This window comes from Drosophila virilis, chromosome 4, assembly GCF_030788295.1.
Source record: "Drosophila virilis strain 15010-1051.87 chromosome 4, Dvir_AGI_RSII-ME, whole genome shotgun sequence".
Taxonomy (NCBI): domain Eukaryota; kingdom Metazoa; phylum Arthropoda; class Insecta; order Diptera; family Drosophilidae; genus Drosophila; species Drosophila virilis.
Window position 1 is genome coordinate 27,847,684 of NC_091546.1, and position 22,344 is coordinate 27,870,027.

The window sequence follows — 22,344 nt, forward strand, 5'->3', positions numbered from 1 at the left end:
CAGCTCCGGCGTCCGACCACGCCAGACATCACAATTAATGCCGACCCACACACACACACACACACATGCAAATGAGTTGCTTATGTGTGGCTGTGTGTGTGTCTGTGTGTGGGTGGGTGTGGAGGGTCAGTTAATGCCACCCACTTGGGCTCGCTTTTGACTCTCACAATAATTTTAACGGCTGACAGCAACAAAAATTGCATTTTGTTTTTGGTGCTTGCCGCGTGCAAAACGCGTGCACGTTTTTGCTGCAATTTTTTCCTTTCTTTTTTATTTATTTTTTGTTGCAACAAATCACTCATACGACCCGTACGCATAATGAGCCGTTAGTCAATGCATTAGCCGCTGCCTGCTCGAACAATGACGGATTGACGTGGCAGGGCTGGGAAGGATATGTGTGAAATGCGCCCTCAAAAGTAGGCAAATGTTTTGCATGTAAATAGGCGGCATGTTTGTGTTTTTAGTTGAGGGAGTGCGGCGCGGAGCACGCGGTGTTGAGGGCGGGATTGAGCCTAGCTGGCAATTGCAATCGTATGCGAAATATAATACGTTATAATTTCTGCAGCAGCGTTTTTTTTTATTTGTTGTTCTTTAACATGATGTACTAAAATGATGAAGGCCTAATGGGGAACGAAATATATATATATATATACATAGAATCTAAAAGAACTTTAATTATAAATTTTAAATAGAGGATTCATAAGCAAAAATCGAAGAGTTACACATCGATTGGATAGATTTATGGCACACTCTTAAAAAATAACAAGTGAGAGGTTCTAGTCGGGAGCCCTCGACTAGGGAATACCCTGAACCTTATTCCAAAACACCAAATGCAGTTCGCGCAACGCGCTCGTTTGAAGTAATAAGATAAATTAAAAAAAATTCTCTTGGGACGACTCTACTCAATAGTCATGCTATGCCTCTCCTCAACAACCATACCAATAATTGTGTATCATTGAGAAAAACAAATTAAAATAGCAGCACAGAAAACAATCACAATTGCAATGCCGTTGATTGAATTGGAAGCAGACACGCATGAATGAGTGTGTGTATATGTATGCAGAGATTCTTGGAATTTGCACAAGCTGAACCATCCAATTACGCAGTAAAACATAACTTAGGTTATTCTTAACTGATCTTAGTGAAATTTTCTACAGTATATCTTATTGTACCGTAGAATATTTGTGTGTTCTCAAAAAGTCAATTGAATATAAATTGTTTCTTATATTTGTGGGCAGCATAATTATTACGGGATATACTAGTCTAGAAGCAACATATAAATTTGTTGACTCTAGCTCTTATTATATATCAAAATTGCTCAAAAAATAGAAATTTGATATCGATTTTTATCGATTGGTTGGAAGCGAAGTAAAATATCGGAAATAAACTCGATCTGCGCAGGCATCCGGAAGACCTACAGATAAAAGTATCTAGCTCTTATAGCTCTTATATAAGACCTAATGACAAATCTATTGGCAAATGCAACACCACATGAAAAACCATATTTTGAAATGAATTATTTTGTCTTATTTGCAGTTGATGCCGATACGCATGAGCTAAACAAAATTAAATAATGAAAATAATAAAAATATATTTAAAAAATTGATTGAAGGAATTATATCTTTAAATTCAAAAGATTCTTCAGGCAGATTAAAACATGAAACAATTATTCAAATTATATATTTCATTATTTAAACATAGAGAATTATTAAAAAATGCTGCTATTTAGATAATAAATGTTGATAATTAAAAGGCGTAAAGGTTTAATAAAAAATATCTAAACAGTTTGATGTTCATCTACATTCTCAATAAATTAATTTTATTAGGTGTAAGATTTGGAATAGTCAATGGAATAGTCCTTAGTCCACCTTCTCAGTTCAGGTGTTAAACATTTTTTTTTTTTAAGGCTTTATTTTATTTAAATGCTCAGACTAGGACAAAATGTACGCATTATGTTAAAAAGAAGTTCAGAATTGGGACAACTTTACATATACGTATACAACAGGAAAACACACACATAGACAGACAGTGGGGCACAGAGTGCAGTTGATCGCATAGCAGTTGCTGCAACATTGCATTTGGCTCGTGCCAGTTTAGTCCCCAGATTGTCTAGCAGCTGGGTCCCCAGATTGTCTACCAGCTGCTGTTCACGCCTAAAGTGAGAACTAAAACGACGGCACGCACACACGGCGTATGCGTAACATTTGCTTCTATCTGGGAGCTGGTCAAGTGTAAAGGGGAAGGGCAGCAAGGTGTGTGTAGAGGGATGGCCATAGATTTCAGTTAACTGCAGCGCAATGTTGTCCTTAACAGGCAGGCAGGCAGGCAGGCAGCAACATCATCTTCATCAAACTTCATGATGAGTATTCATATGCAAATCCAAAACGCAAATCAGCGTTAGACCCAGAGACAACGAGTCCTGGCCGCTGCGTGTCCTGGCGAGCTAAAGTGCTGACAGATGAGGCGTAAAACGAGCGACTCGACAAGTAGGGGAAAGTGACTACAAAGTGTCTCAACAATAAGCGCCAGTTTATGCAGGCTTAATTTGTTATGGAAGCTCTACTTTAAAAAAAAAAATCAAAAATAAAAATACAGAAGAGAATGTGCGCAATTCGCTTGTGAAGTATTTAATAACAATATTTAATTGCCAAAAGTTGCTTTGTAAAAAAATGCAATGCCCAGCAAAAAATATTACACTAAGAATAAAAATCATGTTTTTTATGGCCAAAATTTAGTTTGACTTTATCTAAGAACGCAATTCTTTCCAAATACAAGACTTAAATAGAGTTTCGAGAAATTGGCTTATTTCCCATATACAAATTTTTGTATTAAGAAATGTTGTACTTTTTGTCAAGCTAAATTTAAGTCCTTTTCAGAGTTAATTTAAGATAATTCAAAAATCATGTATATGTACTTAATATTCGCCGAAATGAAATTTATCAGAATATAAAAACCAATTTTTTTCTGAGTGTGCCAACATGATTGTTATTAAAATAAAATGCGCGAAATGTTTTATAAAATATGCGAACATAAAGTACATATACATATAAATATAAATACATAAAAAACATTTAATTGAAATAGAATATGGCTCTGGGCGTGGCTGTTTTATTAATGCAGCGCTGATTTTTCTATGCGTCTCTCACATATTTTATGCAATCTTTATGTGCGCGCACACATCGCGTATACGCAATGTGTATAAAACGGTATATATATATATATATATATATATATGTACATATATATGTTTTATATATATTTGGTAAAATATGTATATAGAAAAAATTATTTGAATATGCAAATATGGCAAAAGCTGCAAATACAAATTTTTTCCTTTACACACATATACATATATATTTTTAATTTTTTGAATACATTTCTATTGTGCTCTTTTTTTTTCCATGTAAATTTGAGTGCATTGGTAAAGACAAAAAAAAAAAAAAGCAATTGATATGCACACTGCTTTATGCAGCTGACTGTATTGTACAGCGAATATGTGCCATCAAATATTTAACGCATGAAATATTAAACAAACTAAAATTTGCGCCCAAAAAATCATAACAAATACGGCAGCGAAATTAAACAAAATCTAAAAAATGTTATGAAAAACTTAAATATATATGTGTGTATTTATAATTTTTGGTCCCTTCTATTGTTTTAGTGTTGCGTTTTTACCGCTGATTGATGCGTTGCTGCCTTTGACAGTTTTTTGCCAGCCGTGTACCAATAAATGTTTTTTATAAAAGCTAAACATTGGCTAACAAAAACTGTTGCCGCACATATAGAAAATATGTATATAAAATATGTATGCGTGTTACGTATAAAATAGGTATTAAATCATGGAAATATACCAAATATTTATGCAGTAAAAATAAATTAAGAAATAATAAATATATCTATAGACAAAATATTTGCAAATGAAATATTTGCATTTTATTAAGCAATAATGAAAAAATCGAATTGAAGTAAATGAACTAAAACTCGTAACCTTTCAGGATCGGGTGCTAAGCTCCATTAGGATTAGGGGTATTTATTTAATTTAGAAGGGTATTTTATAAACGAGAATACAAGATTTAAAATAATGGAAAATATCTACATGACAATAGGATCAAAATATATATTATTATTTAAAAAGATATTTTGCTCTTAAAGTTCTTTAGCTAGTTTCTAGGATAGTCTGCCTTAGCTTAATACATACATTTTTTTAACTTATCTATGGAGAGTTCCACTTCTGGCAAAAAGACTCCCCCAGCGTGTAAAAAAACCTCGTTAGAAAATCCCATTAAAAGGCGGTCTTTCGTCTTGGCATCCAGCAAATGCCAAGCAATGCGAAAAATCAAATTCAACTTTCACAGCGAACCCTGACTCCAACTCATTGCAATTTGGAGGGGGAGGGGGGGGGGATACAGTGCTAGGTGGGGTTAAGGGTAGCAGCAGAATTTCCGCCGCCCGCCCGCCCGTTAACGTCGTCAATCGAAACAAATCATAATCAAATCGAATTTCAGTTGATTTTCACTCGCAAAGACAGCGAGGCACAGCGAGTGGCCCCAAGTTGGCAGCAGGACTCATTGCCGGAGCTCAAGATAACTAAGGAGCAAGAGATGGAGCCCCAATGTGGCCAAGTGCCCGGTCAGGTGCGGGGTGTGCGAAGCAGACTAAAAGCAAAGCGCAAACAGAGAAGAAAAAAAAAAACGAAAGGAAATAAAAGAAAAATCGCACATAAAATTGATGATAAACCGTTCCAAATAATATATATAAATTTTTTTCGCCTCTTTTCCCAGCGCCCGCAGGGGCAGTATTCGGGCGGGGGTTTTTTTCGGTTGGTAGCTGGGCCAAGTTTAGCCCCACATCTTAGCCAGCGCCAAAGCTGCGTGGCAGCCAACAACTCGGCGGCACAGGAAATACTCTGAAGTCTGAAGGCAGAATGATGAATTATTTGCTGCCTCTTTCGTTAGGCGTCAAAGTTGCGCCGGAGAGACAGCAGCAAGTGTGAGGGGGCAGGCAGTGTGGTTGCCAGGAGTTTGGCGCTGGGGATTGCGCAAAAACATAAGAATAAAGTCGGGTAGAGAGTCTGACAAACAAACGTTTTAGAGGTGGACCCGAAAACGCCCCTTGCCCCTTAGCATCAGGTCGCCCGGCAGCGACAACGCCAAACGTTTTTGACACAATTTGTGCCACTGTCTGTGGCTCGGTGGGTGCTGGTCTGTGTATGTGTGTGTGTGGTCTGTGTGGACCGAGTTGGGTTGTGTCTGCTGCTTGAATGATTTTTAAACGAGGCAAGAAATCCCAAAAGATGCGGCAAACGTTTTGTTGTTGGCATCGGTTCACGTGGGTTTTCTCTTTGCTTTGCTCATTCTTTCAATTTTTTTCTCAATTTTTTGACTGTTTTTTTTTTTTTTTTTGCTAAAAATGGGCGCCCCGTATTTTACTCAGCTAGATAATACGACAAACATTTGGGGCAGAAAAAAAATTGGGGAAAACTTTTTATTTGGCTAACAAAGCGCCGAAGAAGAGGCAGCTGCAAAGGGTTGAGCTTGTGAATGGTTAGAGAGAGAGAGAGAGTGATTGCGTGTGGGGGGCGAGGGGGGATGAGCGAGTTTATCAGCGGATTGAACTTATTTTTTTTGAAGTGAGTCGTACCCAATAGAGCTGGCGCCCATTCGCGCAATGTTATGAAATTGTACGAATATTCATTTGAAAGGGTTGCAGGAAATGGGCTGAAAAGAAATTGTACATTTTTATAGGGGGAGTAGATCATTGGATCAGGTTTTGAATATAGAATATGTAGATGGCAATTGGAAGACGAAGCAAGGCAAGGTTCATTGAAATTGATTTTAAACAAAGTAATTTGGCAAACAGACGGGAAGACTGATGATCCTGGCGGAGTTTGGAAATTGATATTGATCAAGAATAAGAATCTAGTCATTATAAATGCTGTGCAAGAAATATAGCAGCTTAAGCAAGTGTATAAGAACTAAAGAAGTTAGTTAAGCAAAGAGCCCTTGGCATTAAGGAAATTATTATTTCGAGCACACCTAGTAAAAATGTAATTCTGGGATATTATAATCCAGTGTAGGACATAATTTGCGCTGCTCTAAACCAATTTATTCCAGTCATTTTCAAATGCAATTTACGCTCGATGTTGAGTCAACCGCTCTCCTGACTAGCTCGCAGTCCGGAAAGAGGCTCCGCACCGAAATATAGCCAAGCCAGGGTAAGGCAAGCCCAAGCCCATGCCGCAATTTGATGGCCGGTGCCATCATAATCAACAACGCCTCAGACCCGGCAATACCCGCGAGCTGGCGCACCTTTCCCGCTACCCCCGGCCTCTTGAAGCAACAACACGCGTCCCCAAAGCGCACTTGAGTTTTGCGAACGCGCCAGAAAGTTGGCAGAGCACAAAATGCTCGAAACGGCTCCATTTCCCATTTTCCCCCCATTTCCCATGTCGTCGCTGGCGGTTTTACAACCTTCGCCGGAGCGAAAGCTGCGTTCGCTGGTCCCTTTTTGCGTTTGTGTTTTTTTTATATATTTTTTTTTTTTTTGTTTCGCTCCCCCGAGTGGGTGGGTTAACACACCTTCGTAATATGCCTGACAGGGTCGTCGGCGTTGGCATCGTCGACGTCGTCTAGCGTTGGCGGCAACCTTCACAAATGGTAACAATTTCAATTTCTCTGACGCCTTATCGCGCCCTCGCACATATGTGGCAGCGGGCGACGCAGGAGGTGGCAGACCCAAGCTCGAACCCAAGCTAAAACCCGGTCGGGCACCGCCAAACTTTACAGCTCAAAGTTGCCGATTTGCGCTTGGGTGCAACATAAAAGTAGGTAGAGTGAGAGAGGGCGCCGGTGGCGGGTAGGGGGATGGAAAAAACAGCGAAATTATTACAAAGTGGGCGTAGGGGCATGGCTGTGGGCAGGGTCTGTGGCACGGCAAAAATGCGTAGCAGATTAGCGATTTAGGGATGTGGAAAATTCATACGTCTGCCAGCCAACAGGCAGCCAGCAGTCCGGAGTAAATGACTGAAAAGGGTTCTGGACCCAGACTCAGGACCCAACAGTAGAATTGTTTTCGAGAACTTGCAACGAGGCACGAAAAAATGTTTAGCTGCATTTAAATGGGCGCTGAGGCGCTGAGACTTGCGTTTCTTATGCCTCGCGGCCCGCAACCTGCCCGCTCCCGAGCGGCTGTCTAAGCCCCTGGCCCACAAAGTGGCACTCAATTACACTGTGCAGCAGACGGATGTTGGCTGTAGTTAGCGCTGACTTTAGATTTTTTTTTTAATTCTGTATAAAATATTTAAGGTCTCGAGTGAATGGTTCCTGTTTCCTGTTTAGAGACATCCTTAAGATATGCTACAATTTAGAACATAATCTAAATGGTTTAAAAAAAAACAACTAAAAACTGAACAAAAAGACAATATCAAAAACAAAAAAAACAAAAATCAAAAAACAATTTCAAATATTTTATATTTTCCGTCTATAAAATTCAGAGAGAGTTCCTCAATATCTAATTTGAATTTTATAGGACAAAGAGCAACTGATTGTTATAGAGAAAAGAAAATACGACAATCGAATAATTCTTAGGAATACAAAATAGAGGGAACGATCCTTCTATTTTCAGTGAGTATTATACTAACAAGATTTCACAAAAGAACATTATAAAAGCCACCTTTTAAGCAATAATACATAAAATACGCATTTTAGCTGTAGAATTTTACAAGGATCATGGAAAGATAAATGTTATCAAAATAAACTTGGATAACATTTAAACAAATATGTTTTGGCCCTGAAAACGCTTGATTTGAAAAGAAATTTAAAATAAATGGCAGCTCATCCCTATTATTGATATATCTATATGACGTTTTTTAGCTAGTTATTTTCATATATATTTTATTTTATATTTATTTAAATGAAAAAATTTTCTCATAATGCTTAGGTACCAAAATAATGTAGCGCTGTGTTTAGCGCCCTATCTGCACGCATCTGTGAGCTTTTAATGCGGCTTTGATTAAAAAACGCAGCACTTTTTAATTTGTGGCAACTACTATGTCTCTGCCATACCCCTCCACCATGCCACATGCAACACCTAACACTGAGCAGCGTCTCCTGCTCTCCTAGCTGCTGGCAGAGACAAAGGCAGCCAATGATTGAAGTACGAGTATATCCCACATTTCAATTGCCTCGGCCTGGCGCCCCTGTCTGACAGACAGTCGCTGTTTACAGGGTGCAGCAACACCCCGACCCTCCCCCGCCCCCTCCTGCCCATTCCCCTTTGTCCCTTGGCAGCCCTTAATGCTGCACTCGACTATAATTTTTATGTTACCATGCACTCGCCTACCAATTAAAATGTCTGCACCCAGCTTCGGATGTGCTTATGTCGCTAATAAACCGTATTATTAAGTGCGTTGGGAGGGGGGGCTGGGGCGTTTAAGGGGGCTGGGGTTTAGGTTTTAGGTGGCATTGCATGTTGACCATCCTTCTGCCTGGGTGTGTGAGTGTGTGTGCATGCGTGTGTGTGTGTGTGCAACGCGACAGCCACTTCCAACTTCCGCCGGCAAATGTATAATTCTATGCCACTGCAACTGGATATTTTTTTTGTTCTCCGAGCCTAGGCACCACTTCACCCTCCCTCCCACCGACAACACAGTCCACCACCCCATCGGCGCTCGAGCCATGCTCCTGGTACCCTGCCAGTTGTATATAAATTAATTTTAAGCTGCTTAAGCTAAGAGAGAACATTTTTCATTTCATTTTTGTGCGCCTTTATGCGTTTATGAAGTGGGCTCGGACCAAGTTTCTGTGAGAATTTTCGTTGATATCAAATAAGAGTGGGGTGAAAAAAGGGGGCAAAAAAAAAACTAAGGGAAAAGAAACAGTTACTAACTGTGTTGGCCAAATGTTTGCCGTACTTACTGCTTGAAGGAAATTGTATATCTTTTAGGGGGGAAATGTCATTGCTTGCTTACCTGTAACGAAAACAGAAAAGATTTAAGTGCGTTAGTTTTATTTAATTTGTAATATTCATTATAATTATTAGTTATTATTATTTTCGATATTAAAAATAAATAACAAGTTTTGAATTGGCTAGACAAGAACATATTGAAAAATACTTAATAATTATGAAAAAGAATATTAGAGTGAAGCCCGTCTGTAATTATTTAGAATTATCTTTACTCGCAACCATTAATCATAGAATTGTAAGGCAATTAGTTTTAAGCTTATCAGTTAATCAAAAAATTAGTTACCAAAAAAATTTAAAAATTAAAAAAATACTTTTACGAAATGTATCCTAAGTATCAAGTATTACGACAGCAAGTGTTAAAGTGAAAATATTAGTTTTTACAATTTATAATTCAAAAAATTTTAAAGACAATAAACCTTCAAATCAATTGATAATATTAAATATATTTAAAATTACAATTAAGAAAATATCTCATTTAAAGGAACAGATGTAGAATTGCCTTTATCTTTTTTTTAATGATCTTTTGATGTTTGGAAATATGTTTTCAGATTCATTTTACATTCATTCAAAGGATTATATCCAACCTGTGAGCATTACTAAAGTTAACTACATGGCAATTGTTTATAGTTTATGCTCCTGATCTCTCTGCGCCCCGTGGCTCTTCATGTAATTTCAGCTAGGAGCTGCACTTGCCTGCTTTCTAATTCATTATCATCGGCGGCTACAGCGCCTCCGCCGGCGCCACGTTTATAGAGGTCAAAAGTAAGACAAACAAGCGGTCGGGGTCGCTAACGGACTCGCTTAGTCTGGGTTTGAGGATTGAGCGGGAGGCGGGTGGGCGCTGATAAACTTTACCAGCCGGGCCAAAAAGCGAACCCTGCCAATGGGAAAGAGCGCAGGGCGGGGGAGGGGTGCAGAATTTATGTGGACTGCCCGACGCCGACGTAGGCGAAACTTTTGCATTGAATTTGAGCGGGCCAAACAAATTCTATTTTTTCTTGTTGCTACCTCTGGAACGTAACCGACCCCTGTCTAGTTTTTTATTTTGTTTTTTTAGTGAGTAGTTTTGGGTTTTATTCGTGCGGGGGGAGAGAACAGAGCAGGGCTGGCAAAACAAAAGGATTTTGCAGCTAAAGCGTACGGATTTTTAGTTAGTTGTTATTATTTTATATGGCCGCAGACCGGGTTCGAGTCTCAGCGTCCGAGTCCGAGTCCGAGTCCGAGTCCGAGTCGGACATGCAACTTTATGCAGCATTCGGCACGGTGGGCGAGTAGCCAGGCAACGTTCCGGCTGAGGGGAAGGGTGAGTGCTGCTTTGGTTCGCTGCAGCGGTACAAAACTTTTTATTTTTTTGCACTCTTTGCTGGAATGTGCGCCAAAGCATAATAATAAAAGCGAAAGGCAAGCAAAGGAGTAACATGCTCGTTAGCCCCAGCCAAGCGCCAGCATACAGCAGGATGATAACAGAACTAGAGGAGAAAAGGCAAAAAACGAAAAAAAATGCACGAAATATCATTGGACTGGGCGGCGAGGCAAGAAATAATCTAAAAAATGAAAACCCAAACGAAACGCAAGACAAACTTTGCCTGGCAGGCGTGGGTGCAAAATAAATGAGGAGCTAGCAAGCGCGCGGAGTGTGGGTTCTGGCATTGGAGGGAATCGAGGGGTGGTTGGGTATAGTAAGCAGCTGAAGGACTCGCTGCTGCTGGATGAGTGCCACGGGCAGAGCTCAAACTTAAAATGGACAAACGTGCAAAGGCAGCTCGAGCCGAGCCAAGCCGAACCGCTGGCAGGAGGCAGCTACCCATGAGCTACGCTGATGAGCAAGGACTACGACGACGCTGAGTATATGCACAGGACACGGGGGGATGGGGTGGGGAGTGAGTATAGCGGGGGTGTAACAGCAGGAACAGCAGCCGGAGCAGCAGCAGCAGCGCGCAGCATCTGAAACACACTAATAAAAAGCGTTGCGGACGACGTCCGCGTGAACTAGTCCCTTAGTCCTTTTGGACCTCTAGTCCTCTAGTCCTCTAGTCGCAAGCGCCGCCCCTTGCCCACACTGCCAAGTGACTCTTAGCGAGGCTGCCCTTCCGTTACGTTTCTTGCCTTACCCTGCCCTACCCTGTCCTGTCCCCTGCCTTGCTTTACTTTTCATCCACACCCCAAAATTATGCTCCGCGTGGACGGGGGTGTTGATGGGCAAGAATATTTTTGTATAAAAATTGCGCTGGCGAAGCAAGCAAATGGGGCAGACAGTGACCGTACCAAGGGTAACCATCCAAAGAGGGGGTGTGGCTGGGGCTGAGGGTGGGGGTGGCAAGAGTGTTGGTTAACTGTTGAAGGGTTAGTTGGCGTACACGGCTGTTGCCTGGCAGGAACTCACAGCAATCCCAATTCTCAACTGTGTGTGGGTAGCGACAATGGGACAAGGCAAGTAAATGCTTGAGGAGGGGATGATAAAACGCGGGGTAAAGCGGTAGATGAGCGAGAAGTGTGGGTGTGTGGGCGAGGGGCAGCATCAAAGACAACTGAAGCAGTTGGCGACGAGGCACAGTGGTCGACTGATGAAATCTTAAGGTTAGTTATCGATAAATAATCGATATTGTCAATAATATGTTGATGAAATAAAATTAAATACAAATCGTTTGCAAACGATATGAAAACTTTTTAAGTCAAATGAAATAAATTCAAATGATAAAAAAAGTTATCGATAATAATAACGATATATTATTCAAGTATCACTCGCCATATACAACATGTAATTTTTAGTACATTTTTAATAAAACAGTTATATTATTATATGTTAAATAAGCTATAAGGTATATAAATAGAATAAAATATAATAATAATAACGATAATAAAAAAAATAATAGTAATAATTATAATGAAATGTATGATAATAATAATAACAATGATATTAATCGTAATTATTAATATAATAATAAGAATAATAATACATGTACAAACAAAATCAAATCGTAAGGAATCGATTTTTAATCGAAGGACAATAAATATTAATATTTATATCAATTAGTGTCCAGCTACAGTTGGCTGCAGGTATTAAAACCGTTGCTTTTTAACTTGTATAAAAAAAAAATCCCACATATTATCAATATTTAAAACGTAAATATTTGCCATTTCATTCCATTGTTTGTCTCCAATAGCAACCACCTTGGCCACCGGCACCAGGCAATCCGATTGCCGACTTCATGGTAGAAAATATATAGCGCATATTCCCGTTCAAGCGCCTGCAGAACAAAAATTTCTTTCTATTTTATTTTACTTTATTTTTTTTTTGGTGCGCCACCTACGACGGCAGCTCTAAAAGAGGGTGGGATAGGTGCCCGGCCATGCTTTACAAGAGCGTTGAAAGGGTACAAGACAGCGTCCTCGCTGAAATGTTGCTGACTTGAGCTAGTTGCAGGAGCTGGGGTCCGACGAGGACGAGGATGACGACGACGACGGCGAAGGCGAAGGCGAAGGCGACGCTGAACATTGCGATGCTTGAGTAATTCAATAGCAGAGCGTAGGAATCCAACAACAACCCCTAGAGTCGGGGAAAAGTTGCCGGCGCACGCTACGTGGCGTATTTCATTAGCAGTTTGTTGATAGTGGAGTAAGTAGATTGAAGTGGGCTGGTGGATAGGGTGGGGTGCTAGGTACAGGGGTACCTGGATAAGGAGGACGGGCAGCTTGGCCTAGCGTGCGCACTCAATAGCTAATTTTGTTCTAGGCTTAACCTGAGTAGGGAAAAGGTGTGACTTGTGTGCTAAAGCAAAGCTCAATTGCAGACAAGTTGCGATAAAATCAGGGAAATCTATACTCTTAAAGAGCCTTCGAAGGACTTGATTTGTAGGAATTGGATGAAATTATTCCATAAGTGTTCCTAGTTTGACGTCAAGCATATGACATGTTACATGTTATGTCTAGTAAATGATATCATAGGTCTTATTCATACTGACTGCACGAGCTCTGGGCAAGCCTTCAGAGTTTCTTTTGCCATCCTCTTCATTATTCCAATTACTCCTGTATATACATAAATAATATACTTTTTTTTTTCTCCAATATTTTGTGCCTTGCAACTTTGCCAGAGTCCTCGAGGAACGTTGCCTGAAAAGTTCTTTCTCTAATTTGTGTGTTGAGCTTCTGGTGTCCGAGCGGACGATCTGAGAGGCGGGGCTGTAGCCCAAAAGGAAGTCGCAACCGGAAACCTTTTTTTCTCCACCCCACCCTTCTCCACCTCCTGCTGACGCTGCTGCCAGCTGCCCAGGGACTGTAAGTGAAGACGATGTGACTGTTCGGGGACAGGGGGAAACAGGCATCAGGCATCGCTATGAATCAGCATCAGGCAACATTGAAGACGCTGCTCATGCCCCAAAGATAAGGCCGCCAGCCAAAAACTGGCAAAGGGAAAGGGAGAGCAGACAAAAAAAAAGAAGGAAAGAGAGGAAAGGCAAAAGGCAAAAGGAAAAAAAACGCAGCTCCAACAATGAAGGCCAACGTTTTAGCTAAGCGAAAAGTTGGCTCCAATGGCTGTGGCTGGGTTTGGGATTGAAAGCACAAGAAGATGAATCGTTTTGTGTTGGCGTTTTGAGCATTCGAGTGGGCGACCATTAGGTGGGCAGGTTTTCGGTTGGGGTTAAGATTGGGTTTGCTTTTGTGTGCCAAGAAAAAACCCGACGCGGTTGGGCACTAGCTGCTTGGTGGAGTGTACGACAACAAAGTCGCGCACTGTCGCTAGCAATAAGCTTTAGCTGCCCAGCAGCAGTAGGAGTAGGAGTAGGAGTAAGAGGAGGAAGTCTAGTCGGTCTAGCGACGCCTTCAAGTACGCAGCAGTAGCTACACATCAATCGTGTGGCCATAGCTGGACTTTGCTAGTTCGCAGCTGGGCGTTGTTCTGGCTATAAGGCCCAAAAGGAGGGGATTCTTCGTTTTCATTAAGCAACAAAAAAAAAAAAAAAACTCGGTGAGTTTGGATCCTGGCGACGTTGTTCCAAGTAATAAAAGTAAAATGCGGCTGATGAACAGCGCACAAAGGCAGAAAGCATAAAAATTTGTTGGCTTTGCCTACGCTCTGGCCTGTAGCTCATCAGCAAAACACCGCAGCGTCCCGCAAAAAGATCCAACATATAATGCAGGGTAAGGAAGCACTGGCAAAGGCAAGAAAGTGTGGGAGGATGAGGAGAGGGGGGGGGGGGGGGATGGAAGGCAAGCAGCCGGGTTGGAGTAGGGGTATATATGAAGGGAGAACTTGCTACACAGTTGACATGGGTTTCATTTGTATGCTGCCTGCTGGCGACAGTGGCAGGCAACAGGGCAGGCAGGGCAGGGTAGGGCAGGGCAGGACTTGAGCCAATGTGGCCCTGCCCGCCCGGCGCTGTTGCCACATGTGTACCGGCACCCCTTTAAGATGTCTCGTGCGCTGGCACTAAAAAGCATCACAAACTAACTAAATGTAAGTGAGTGTGTGTGCGTGTGTGTGTGAGTGTGTGGGGTGTACATGTGTTGGTGTGGTGGCTTTTAAGCAAACGTCTTTCACAAGCGTAAGGCCTGGAGGGCAGGCAGCGGATTGGGTTCAGGGGGCGAGGCTGGCAGCCATCACTGGGGGAAAAGCCAAAAATGTAACCTAAAACTGCAAGAAAATTAACCAAAAATACTAAGCCAAAGTCGAAGACACTTACACACACATACACACACACACACACACGCACACACACGCAGATGTGTGTGGTTGAGGCTGTGCCTATGAAAAGTGTAGAGCTCGAGAGTGGAAAGTGGGGGGTGGGAGAGTGCCCAAGTGCATGGAGCCTTTGACTTGGCAACATGGCAAGACAGGCAACAAACTTGGCAGAAAGGTGAGGCGCCTGTAGTTACCCTCTAAAACCCCACTGCAGCCGTCTCTGCACACCTCTAGCTCTTCTGTGTGTGTGTGTGTGTGTGTGAGTGTGTGTGCGTGTAGAAACTTTTGGCATTGTTTTTGTGTGTGCGGCTGGGCGTGTGTGTGTGTGTATTGGAGGCGGCGTCGCTTGTTGGGCGTGCTTTTTCTGATGTGGGATTTCAGTGTATATGTGTGTGCCTCTGTGTGTGTGTGTGTGTATGTGTGTATTAAGACTGGGGCTGAGCTAACCCGGTGCCCGCCTCTAACTCAGTTTTCGCAGCAACTTTGATTGTGGCTGTAGCTGAAATACATTGCTGCCTGCCGCAGCTGCTGCTGCTGCAGCGCCTTCATTTTGGCCAAGATGGAGTTCAGTTCAGCTGCCAATGTGTCTATGTGTGTGTGTTTCTGTGTATGTGTGTACGGTGCGGTGCGGTGCGGTGTGGGTGGTGGCCTAGCCACCTAGGTTTGTCTGTTTTGCGCTTGACAGTACGTAAAGACGTTCCTTGGCAGGTTTTTCGTGAACACGAGTGTGATGCTGCCTTCTGTGTAGGAGGAGAGCTAGAGAGTTGCGGGCATGAAGGACTTTGAGCTGATGGCTGTTATTTATATGGATGTGTATGGCTGTGCTATGGGCGGGATGCGGGTGCTCGGTTGGTAAGCGCAGAAGCTAGTGATGAGCTACACTAACAGAAATTACCAGGCTTGGCTTAGGAATGTGTTGTACTTCTTAAGTTAGATATAAGATCTACATACTACAACTAGCCAAGATAAAAACTAGCTAAAAATCAATAAATAAAACTATCGATAAGTGCACGCTAACAAAATGTTATCGGAACATATCGAGATATCGATATATATTTATATCTCAATATTTTTATAGATAAATAAGGCTTATGACCTTACGGCAGTTACGATATTCCAATATTAGTTTCACATGAGTCAAATGTTAAAGTTTAATTAAAAGCTATCGAAATTTTGTAGTTTAAGGAAACTTTGGAATTCGAAAGTTGAAAAGCCAATCAACGATGCTCTTTGAATCGATGCCATAATTAGAGGGCTATCATGTCTAATCGCTGCTTCTTGTGCGCCCACAAACCAGAAGTTCTGGCAAGGTCGCCCCCTCATCAACTGTATCGACTCATTCTCTCAGTGTCTGTGGTATCAACCAAAATGTAACCCGTCGAGCTTGTCGCTTGCCCTTAGCCAAAGTCGTCCTTAGCGTTGTAGTCGCCCACAGCTCGTCCTACCATTACCGGGGAGTTAAACTCAGCAATGTCTTCGTCGGTTTTCTTGTCATCTATTTCTATTTTCGAGCTATGGCTGTGCAGATGAGGGTCTTGGGCTGTCTAACTTGTCTGTTTGTATGATGTGATGCTAGCAGCTACACCAGCAGCCCAGCTCCCAATCCCTGCCCGCTCCTGATCTATTCATGTGTGGAAGCCGTGTGTGTATGTCTGTTTGTGTGTGTGTGTGTGCAAAAAACCGTAAGCAATTTTCCGTAACATCTAACCAAACTGGATGGGAAGTGGGAAAGAGTGTCAACCCAAGACAGCCAGGGCGAAAGACATTCGCCTTCGACGTTGTCGTAAAAGCTGCAACTCCTTCTACTTTCAATACACACACTCGCTTCCTGCATACGGTACCAGTGTCCTGGTCCGGGTATTGGTCCTGTCTCAGGCTTGGGTCCTGTTGACGACATTGACTGGTTCTCTGTCTGCTTCGATTCGCCTCGCACGTTGCTCTTGTTGTCTGTCTGCCTGCGACACTAATGCTGAGTTGTGTAACCGTCAGGCTGCAGCTCGCATCTTAAGTTTCTGCCTTCATTCGCCCCCCGAAATTGATGAGCAAGGGTGTTGACTACCCCAAACCCTAACAACCTGGCAACGTCAGCGTCAGCGTCACCAAAATCATGTTTGATTACAGCTGAGCAGCATAACAAGGTACACTCATCGAAAAACCCAAACATTTCATTTTAAAACCGGTCAAAACTTTCTTTGAATTCATAGAAATATGATATTTTTTTAATTTGACATTGAAATTCATAGCGCAAGATATTTTTGTAATCCGAAAATTGTTAAGCACAAGCCTCAAATGCAGTGATAGGAAATGTTGTACTCTATTTTCTTACGCTTATTTTAAGCATGCAAATTCTTGTGTCGCAAGCGATCAACAAAAATACGTACTTAACACAAGAATATTTCAAGATGTAGGTTAATTTTTTTGCAGTGCATGCTTTTGACTGGACTCGAGAGATTTTTGGGGTAACTATTCAGTCTTTAAGTTTTGTGTAGATTTTGCAAAGGTACATATTAAATCGAAAGACGCTTTCGACACGATGTCCTGCGGCGGCTTATGTGCGCTTAAGCACAAAGCTTGACCATCCATACACACAGAAACTCACACTCAATCTCACACACACACACACACACACACACACACACATCCCTTCACATATGTAGCGTCACAATCCCCGCCCTCCTTTGGTTAGGAGTTGCCTTTGACACAAACCCCACACCCCCTTACACCCCACACACACACACACCACTATTTATATACAAATGCCGCTGACTATATACAAAAGTCAATGCTTTTGTTGCTCACCGGGTTTGGGGGCTCGTCTTGGCAGCCCCTTCTCTTGGGCTGACCCACCCATATTTGCAATAAACAAACAAGCAGCGCACTTTTTCATAAGTGCTATGCACCCCAAATACCCTTTCTACCATATATAACTTCTAATTCGAATTAAGAATTTGACAGATCTTAAAAGTCTTTCTCCGTATATGCATATCATTTCCCATTTCTAGAATCTTTGGAGAAATCATATTAAACAATCCATAGATTAAAAAAAAAAAATAAAAATAAAGTACAAAAACTATCTATGTGTTTTATCTCACAACGTTCGTCAGATTTTGCCCTCCCTGTTTCTTTGCAAGTTATCAATATATTAAATCATCTATATTTATTCATTCATATATTTAATAATAAATCTAATCAAAAGTCAATATCAACAGATATTCTCGGACTCTTTTATAAGTATACTAGAAGCAAGAAGAAATAGATTTTGAAATACATAAAATAAAAACGAAAATAGTATTGCCCTGATTCCTCCTTATTCTGCTAAAGAACTCAAAAACCTTTCTTACTCCCATGCTTACTAATCGTTTAAGTTTGTTGTTGTCAAACAAAACCCACGAAATAGTGGTTATACCCTGCATAATTTAGGGTATAAGCAGCCCATAGAAACTTGGCTGAGCGCTGGACAGTCTTTGGACTTTGTGGGTGTGTATCGGTTGCGGGATTTTGGGGCGGGAACAGCGGCATTTGGCTCAAGAAGCTTTACTTCTTTTGTGGCGGCAACGCTGGCGCCCAAGCTCCCGCAACACCACCACCCACCCTCTGGGCCACCAACAAACCTGCCCGCCTCCTCCGCCTGCCCAACCCGTCAGGCATTTGGCGTTGCCAGCGCCTTCGTCTTTGCCTGCGTCTTCGTCATTTGATGAATTACCGTGCAGGGCAAAATGTGCGCCCTTTGGAAGCGTGGGACGAAAGTCTGCGTGGGGTGAGTGCGTGTGGGTGTGGGTGGGTGGGTGTCTGTGGGGGTTGTGTGTAGGGAATGTGAGTGTGTGTGTGCGTTGCGTTTCATTTTGGGCTGCAGACACCATCAACTGGAACACACTCACACCCGTCAACTCATTTCGCGCTTCTATATACTCAATACACACACTCACACTCACACTGACACTCACATTTACACTGACACACTCAAGCACACACACACACATGCACAGCTAGCACGTTGTCGTATATCATTAGAGTGTGCCCCCCTGTCTAGGCGCCATTTCATCCAAATCGGCATTATGAGCAGGTTTTCTTATGCTGCTGCTGCCTACGCGGCGTATTAGTAATATTTCTGCAACTGTCTACGATTTTTTTTCGATTTAATTTTCCGCCTGCGGCTGAGGTATTTGCTTTGCGGCTGCTGCTCAAAGGTAGACAAAAAAAGAATAGTAGAGAATGTGTGAGTAAGGTATGTAAATTGATTTCATATTCGTCTAAATGAAAGGGGGCTCGTGTGGGGAGCTCTAGCTTAAGAAGCAATAATGCAGATATTCCAAAGGTGAGACATTTCAGGTGTGGCTACAGCAGCTGTAGCTAGTTGCTGGCCAACTAGGGATAAGCTTGGGAAACGAAGATTTTTGTAGTGGGTACTCAGCCTTTGTAATAACAAGAGCACATAATATTTCTTGGAACTGAAGCGCGAGCGTAGACTTAATGTTGGCTAATTAATTTCAATTCTTGGAAGAAACAAAAGTTTGCACACCCAAAGCGCGTTCTATTTTGGAATCAAGAGTGCTTAGTAGATAGTTAAGCCAGCGGCAGGTGGACGAAGAGGATTTTAAATCCGAGGCAGGTGTGTGTGTGCGAGGTCGCAATAGCTTATTAAAACTTGGAGGTCACATCTTATAAAACTGTTAAGACAAACGCTAAAGATATCAATCAAAATAATAATTAAATTATTATTATAAATTACTTGCAATTGAATTAAGTATGTCAGCATTTGGTTAATTATTTGAATTAAATGAAATTAAATCAAGAACCCATTTGTTGCGCTTGTTCAACTTGATCTGAAGACCAATTATTATGATCTCAGCAGAGATTATAGTTTTTCCAAGTTACAAAAATAGTTCCAAGAAGTGGACCGCTTAGCTATCGCGTTTTCTTGTAGTTGTACAACAAATTGCTTTAATGATTTTTGAAATAAATTCTTGGATAATCCAACATAAGAAGTTAGCTGGAATTGTGCCCTGGATAATTCGCTACTTGTGAGATATTAAAGTTTGCGCGAATTGCTTCCAGGAATTGTTATTTTGAAGGATTGCCACAATCTGTTGTGACGTCACGATCTTGGGATAACAACTCGCGAATCGAACTCACCTTGTGCAGCAACACCGATGCTTTTCTTTTAGATGCCATTTTTGTGCTGGTGGTGGCACCTCCGCCAGCACCTCCGCCACCGCCACCGGTTGCCGATGCGGTACGTGTCGATGTTTTTGGTGTTTTTCTCGGATTTTTCGGAATTTTGGCAAATTTTTTGATTGCCCGCTGAGTGTAATGAAATTGACCAAAAACCAAAGTATCGAATTGACGCAAACGTTGCCAAAACTCGATGATATCAAAGTTGCTGTGCAGCAGGCAACTTTTGTTATGATCTTTAGCACTAAACACTTTACACTGTTGCTTTTATTTTTCGTATGGAAAAGTGAGTAATATTAATATCCAACAATTATTTTTTGGCGCGAAATTCCTCTCGGTTTTTTTTTTTTTTTTGTAATTTTGTTTTGTTTAACAACACTTTAAAATTGTTTCAAGATTAAAAAGTAACCCAAAAATTTGTTTTCTTTTTTTTCTATTTTGTTGTTGTTGTTGTTGTTTTTTTATTTTTTTGGTTCGCGGCAAATGCAACAAGCGAACGCTTTTTGGCACACTAAACGCTAACGGTTGTTTTGTGAGATTTGTGTGAGATTTGTTCTGAAGGTTTAGAGCGCTCCACCAGAGGCGAACCAAACACGACGAAAGCCAACTGCTGACTGACCAAAACAGAGACAGACAAATGCGTTTTCTAGCGCTAGCGCCTGTGACGCCGACAGCGGCAGCATGAGAGACAGAGAGCGTGATGGGCCAGTGAGAGCAGAATGATAAAGAGAGAGAGGGAGAGAGAGAGAGCAAGAGAGAAAGAAAGAGCGTGGAACATGCGCCTGAACAAGGCGAACTGAATGTGGGACGCCGCCAAAAAGCACATGGAGAACGCGGAACGTGCGTGTGGAAGGCAAATGCCAAAAAGTGTGCAACACAATGTGTTCGGACGGGCAACGGCAACGGGCAATGGGCGAGGACTCTGCATGGTCGAGTCGAGGGATATGAGTACAAAAACAGAGAAACGCCGATAACGGCAACTGCGGCGTCAACGAACCAACGCGTTGGGTACAGCGACGAGTGTGGGGTGGGAGAGGGTTGGAGTAACAGCGGATGGCGACGGCAGATGAGTTGACAAACAGCTGAGTGCCGAGTTTTGTGAATGGTTTGGGTGGTACTCGGCCAGCGGGTTGGGGGTGTGAGGTGTTGCCGCTGAGTAGGTTTGGGTATGGTGTTGTGAACATTTTTTTTTTCTGGGATGCGGGGTGGGGGCATGGCAATTATTTTTGTTGCTTTTTTTGCGCGTCGCCAACAAAAATGCATCAGCAACAAGAACATAGAGAGGGAGAGAGAGAGAGAGCGAGAGCGAGAGACAGAGAGAGCGAGAATAAGCGCCGCAACAGAGTGTGAGAGTGGGCTTTGTTGGTGTGGGTAGGATTGTGAGCGCTTTGGTGTGAGTTTGAGTTGTTGTTGTTGCTTTTGTCTTTCGCCGGCATGGCGAAAAAAAGGCCGGTTGGGATCGGTCGGTTCGTCGTTTGGTTAACGGACGGCGCGGTTTGGCGGCGTCTGTGTGTGTGTGTGTGTGTGTGTGTGTGTGTCTATGAAAGTGGCAGGGGTGCGGTGGTCGTCGGCGTTTCGGATATGAAAAACGCACAAAAAATAAAGCATGCTTTGCGGCATTTTGGGTTGGGTTCGTCGAGGGGCATTTGTGGGGTGGGCTCGGTGAAGTTGGCAGACCGGAGTTGGGAGCTTGAAAAATAAATGAGAAAAATATACGACGAGCCGGCAACGTTGTTGCTGTTCCACCATTGGAAGGGACTCCATAGTTAGAGGTGGGGGCGATGGTGATTCTCGCTCTGTGCGTGTGCTGAGAGCAAGAGCGTGGGTGAATGAGTGCGGGAGTGTCGGCTGGCGGCTGTTGGTGCGGGGAGTAGAGGTTGGTGCGAAAGTGGACAACGTTGTTGTCGCTTGTCTGCCGTGTGCGCTGCGCTGTGTTAGGGTTTGAGGTGAGTAGGGTGTGTGCGTTGGGCAGCGTAAAGTTTTTGAAAGGAATAAAAGAGAGGAAAAAAAGAGGCGACGGGCCGCTTCAGTCTCTTTGTATGCTTATATTTTTGTGTGCCCGCGCGTGTTGTTGGTGTGAGTGCAAAAAGGGTCAAGAGCGCTGGGGCTACGGCTACCTTTAGCAAAAGAAATTGTTTAGCCACAGAGCGTAGAGTTTGGGGGTGGTCGCCCGACGGTGCGTGTGTACTGAGCGTATGCCCACACCACCAAAAACCCACCAAGTTCAACTTTGCAGTCCCGTCGCTGTTTCAACATTTTTTTTTTTAGGTTTGTCTTTAGAGTGCGTCGTCGTCGTCGTCCTCCGTTGCTGATCATAAAACTCGACAGATTTCTGTTTTCCTTCGACAATAGTGGACAAGGGGCTGAGGCTTGTGTGTCATCATTGTTGCTCCTGGGGCCTGGGTTGGGCGTCTGTCTGGGGCTGTGGCTGTTTGCAGCCCAAACGTGACACGGCGTCTCCGTCTTGTTTGCTGTTGATTTGCGTTCGGTTTATTGTCTTTATCATTACGATTTATGCACCGCAATGC

At 42.5% G+C, this 22,344-nt stretch overlaps 1 protein-coding gene across 1 annotated transcript in view; it reads right to left on the reverse strand.

Annotated features, from left to right (window-relative positions):
* LOC6634095 (uncharacterized) overlaps positions 1 to 20,418 on the reverse strand; it is a 35,758-nt gene extending 15,340 nt beyond the window's left edge. The window contains exon 1 of the mRNA XM_032433139.2: positions 19,778 to 20,418. Within this exon, the coding sequence (XP_032289030.2) occupies positions 19,778 to 19,816 (39 nt within the window). The 5' untranslated portion in view covers positions 19,817 to 20,418. The remainder of the gene's footprint in view (positions 1 to 19,777) is intronic.
* Positions 20,419 to 22,344: the final 1,926 nt, after the last annotated feature.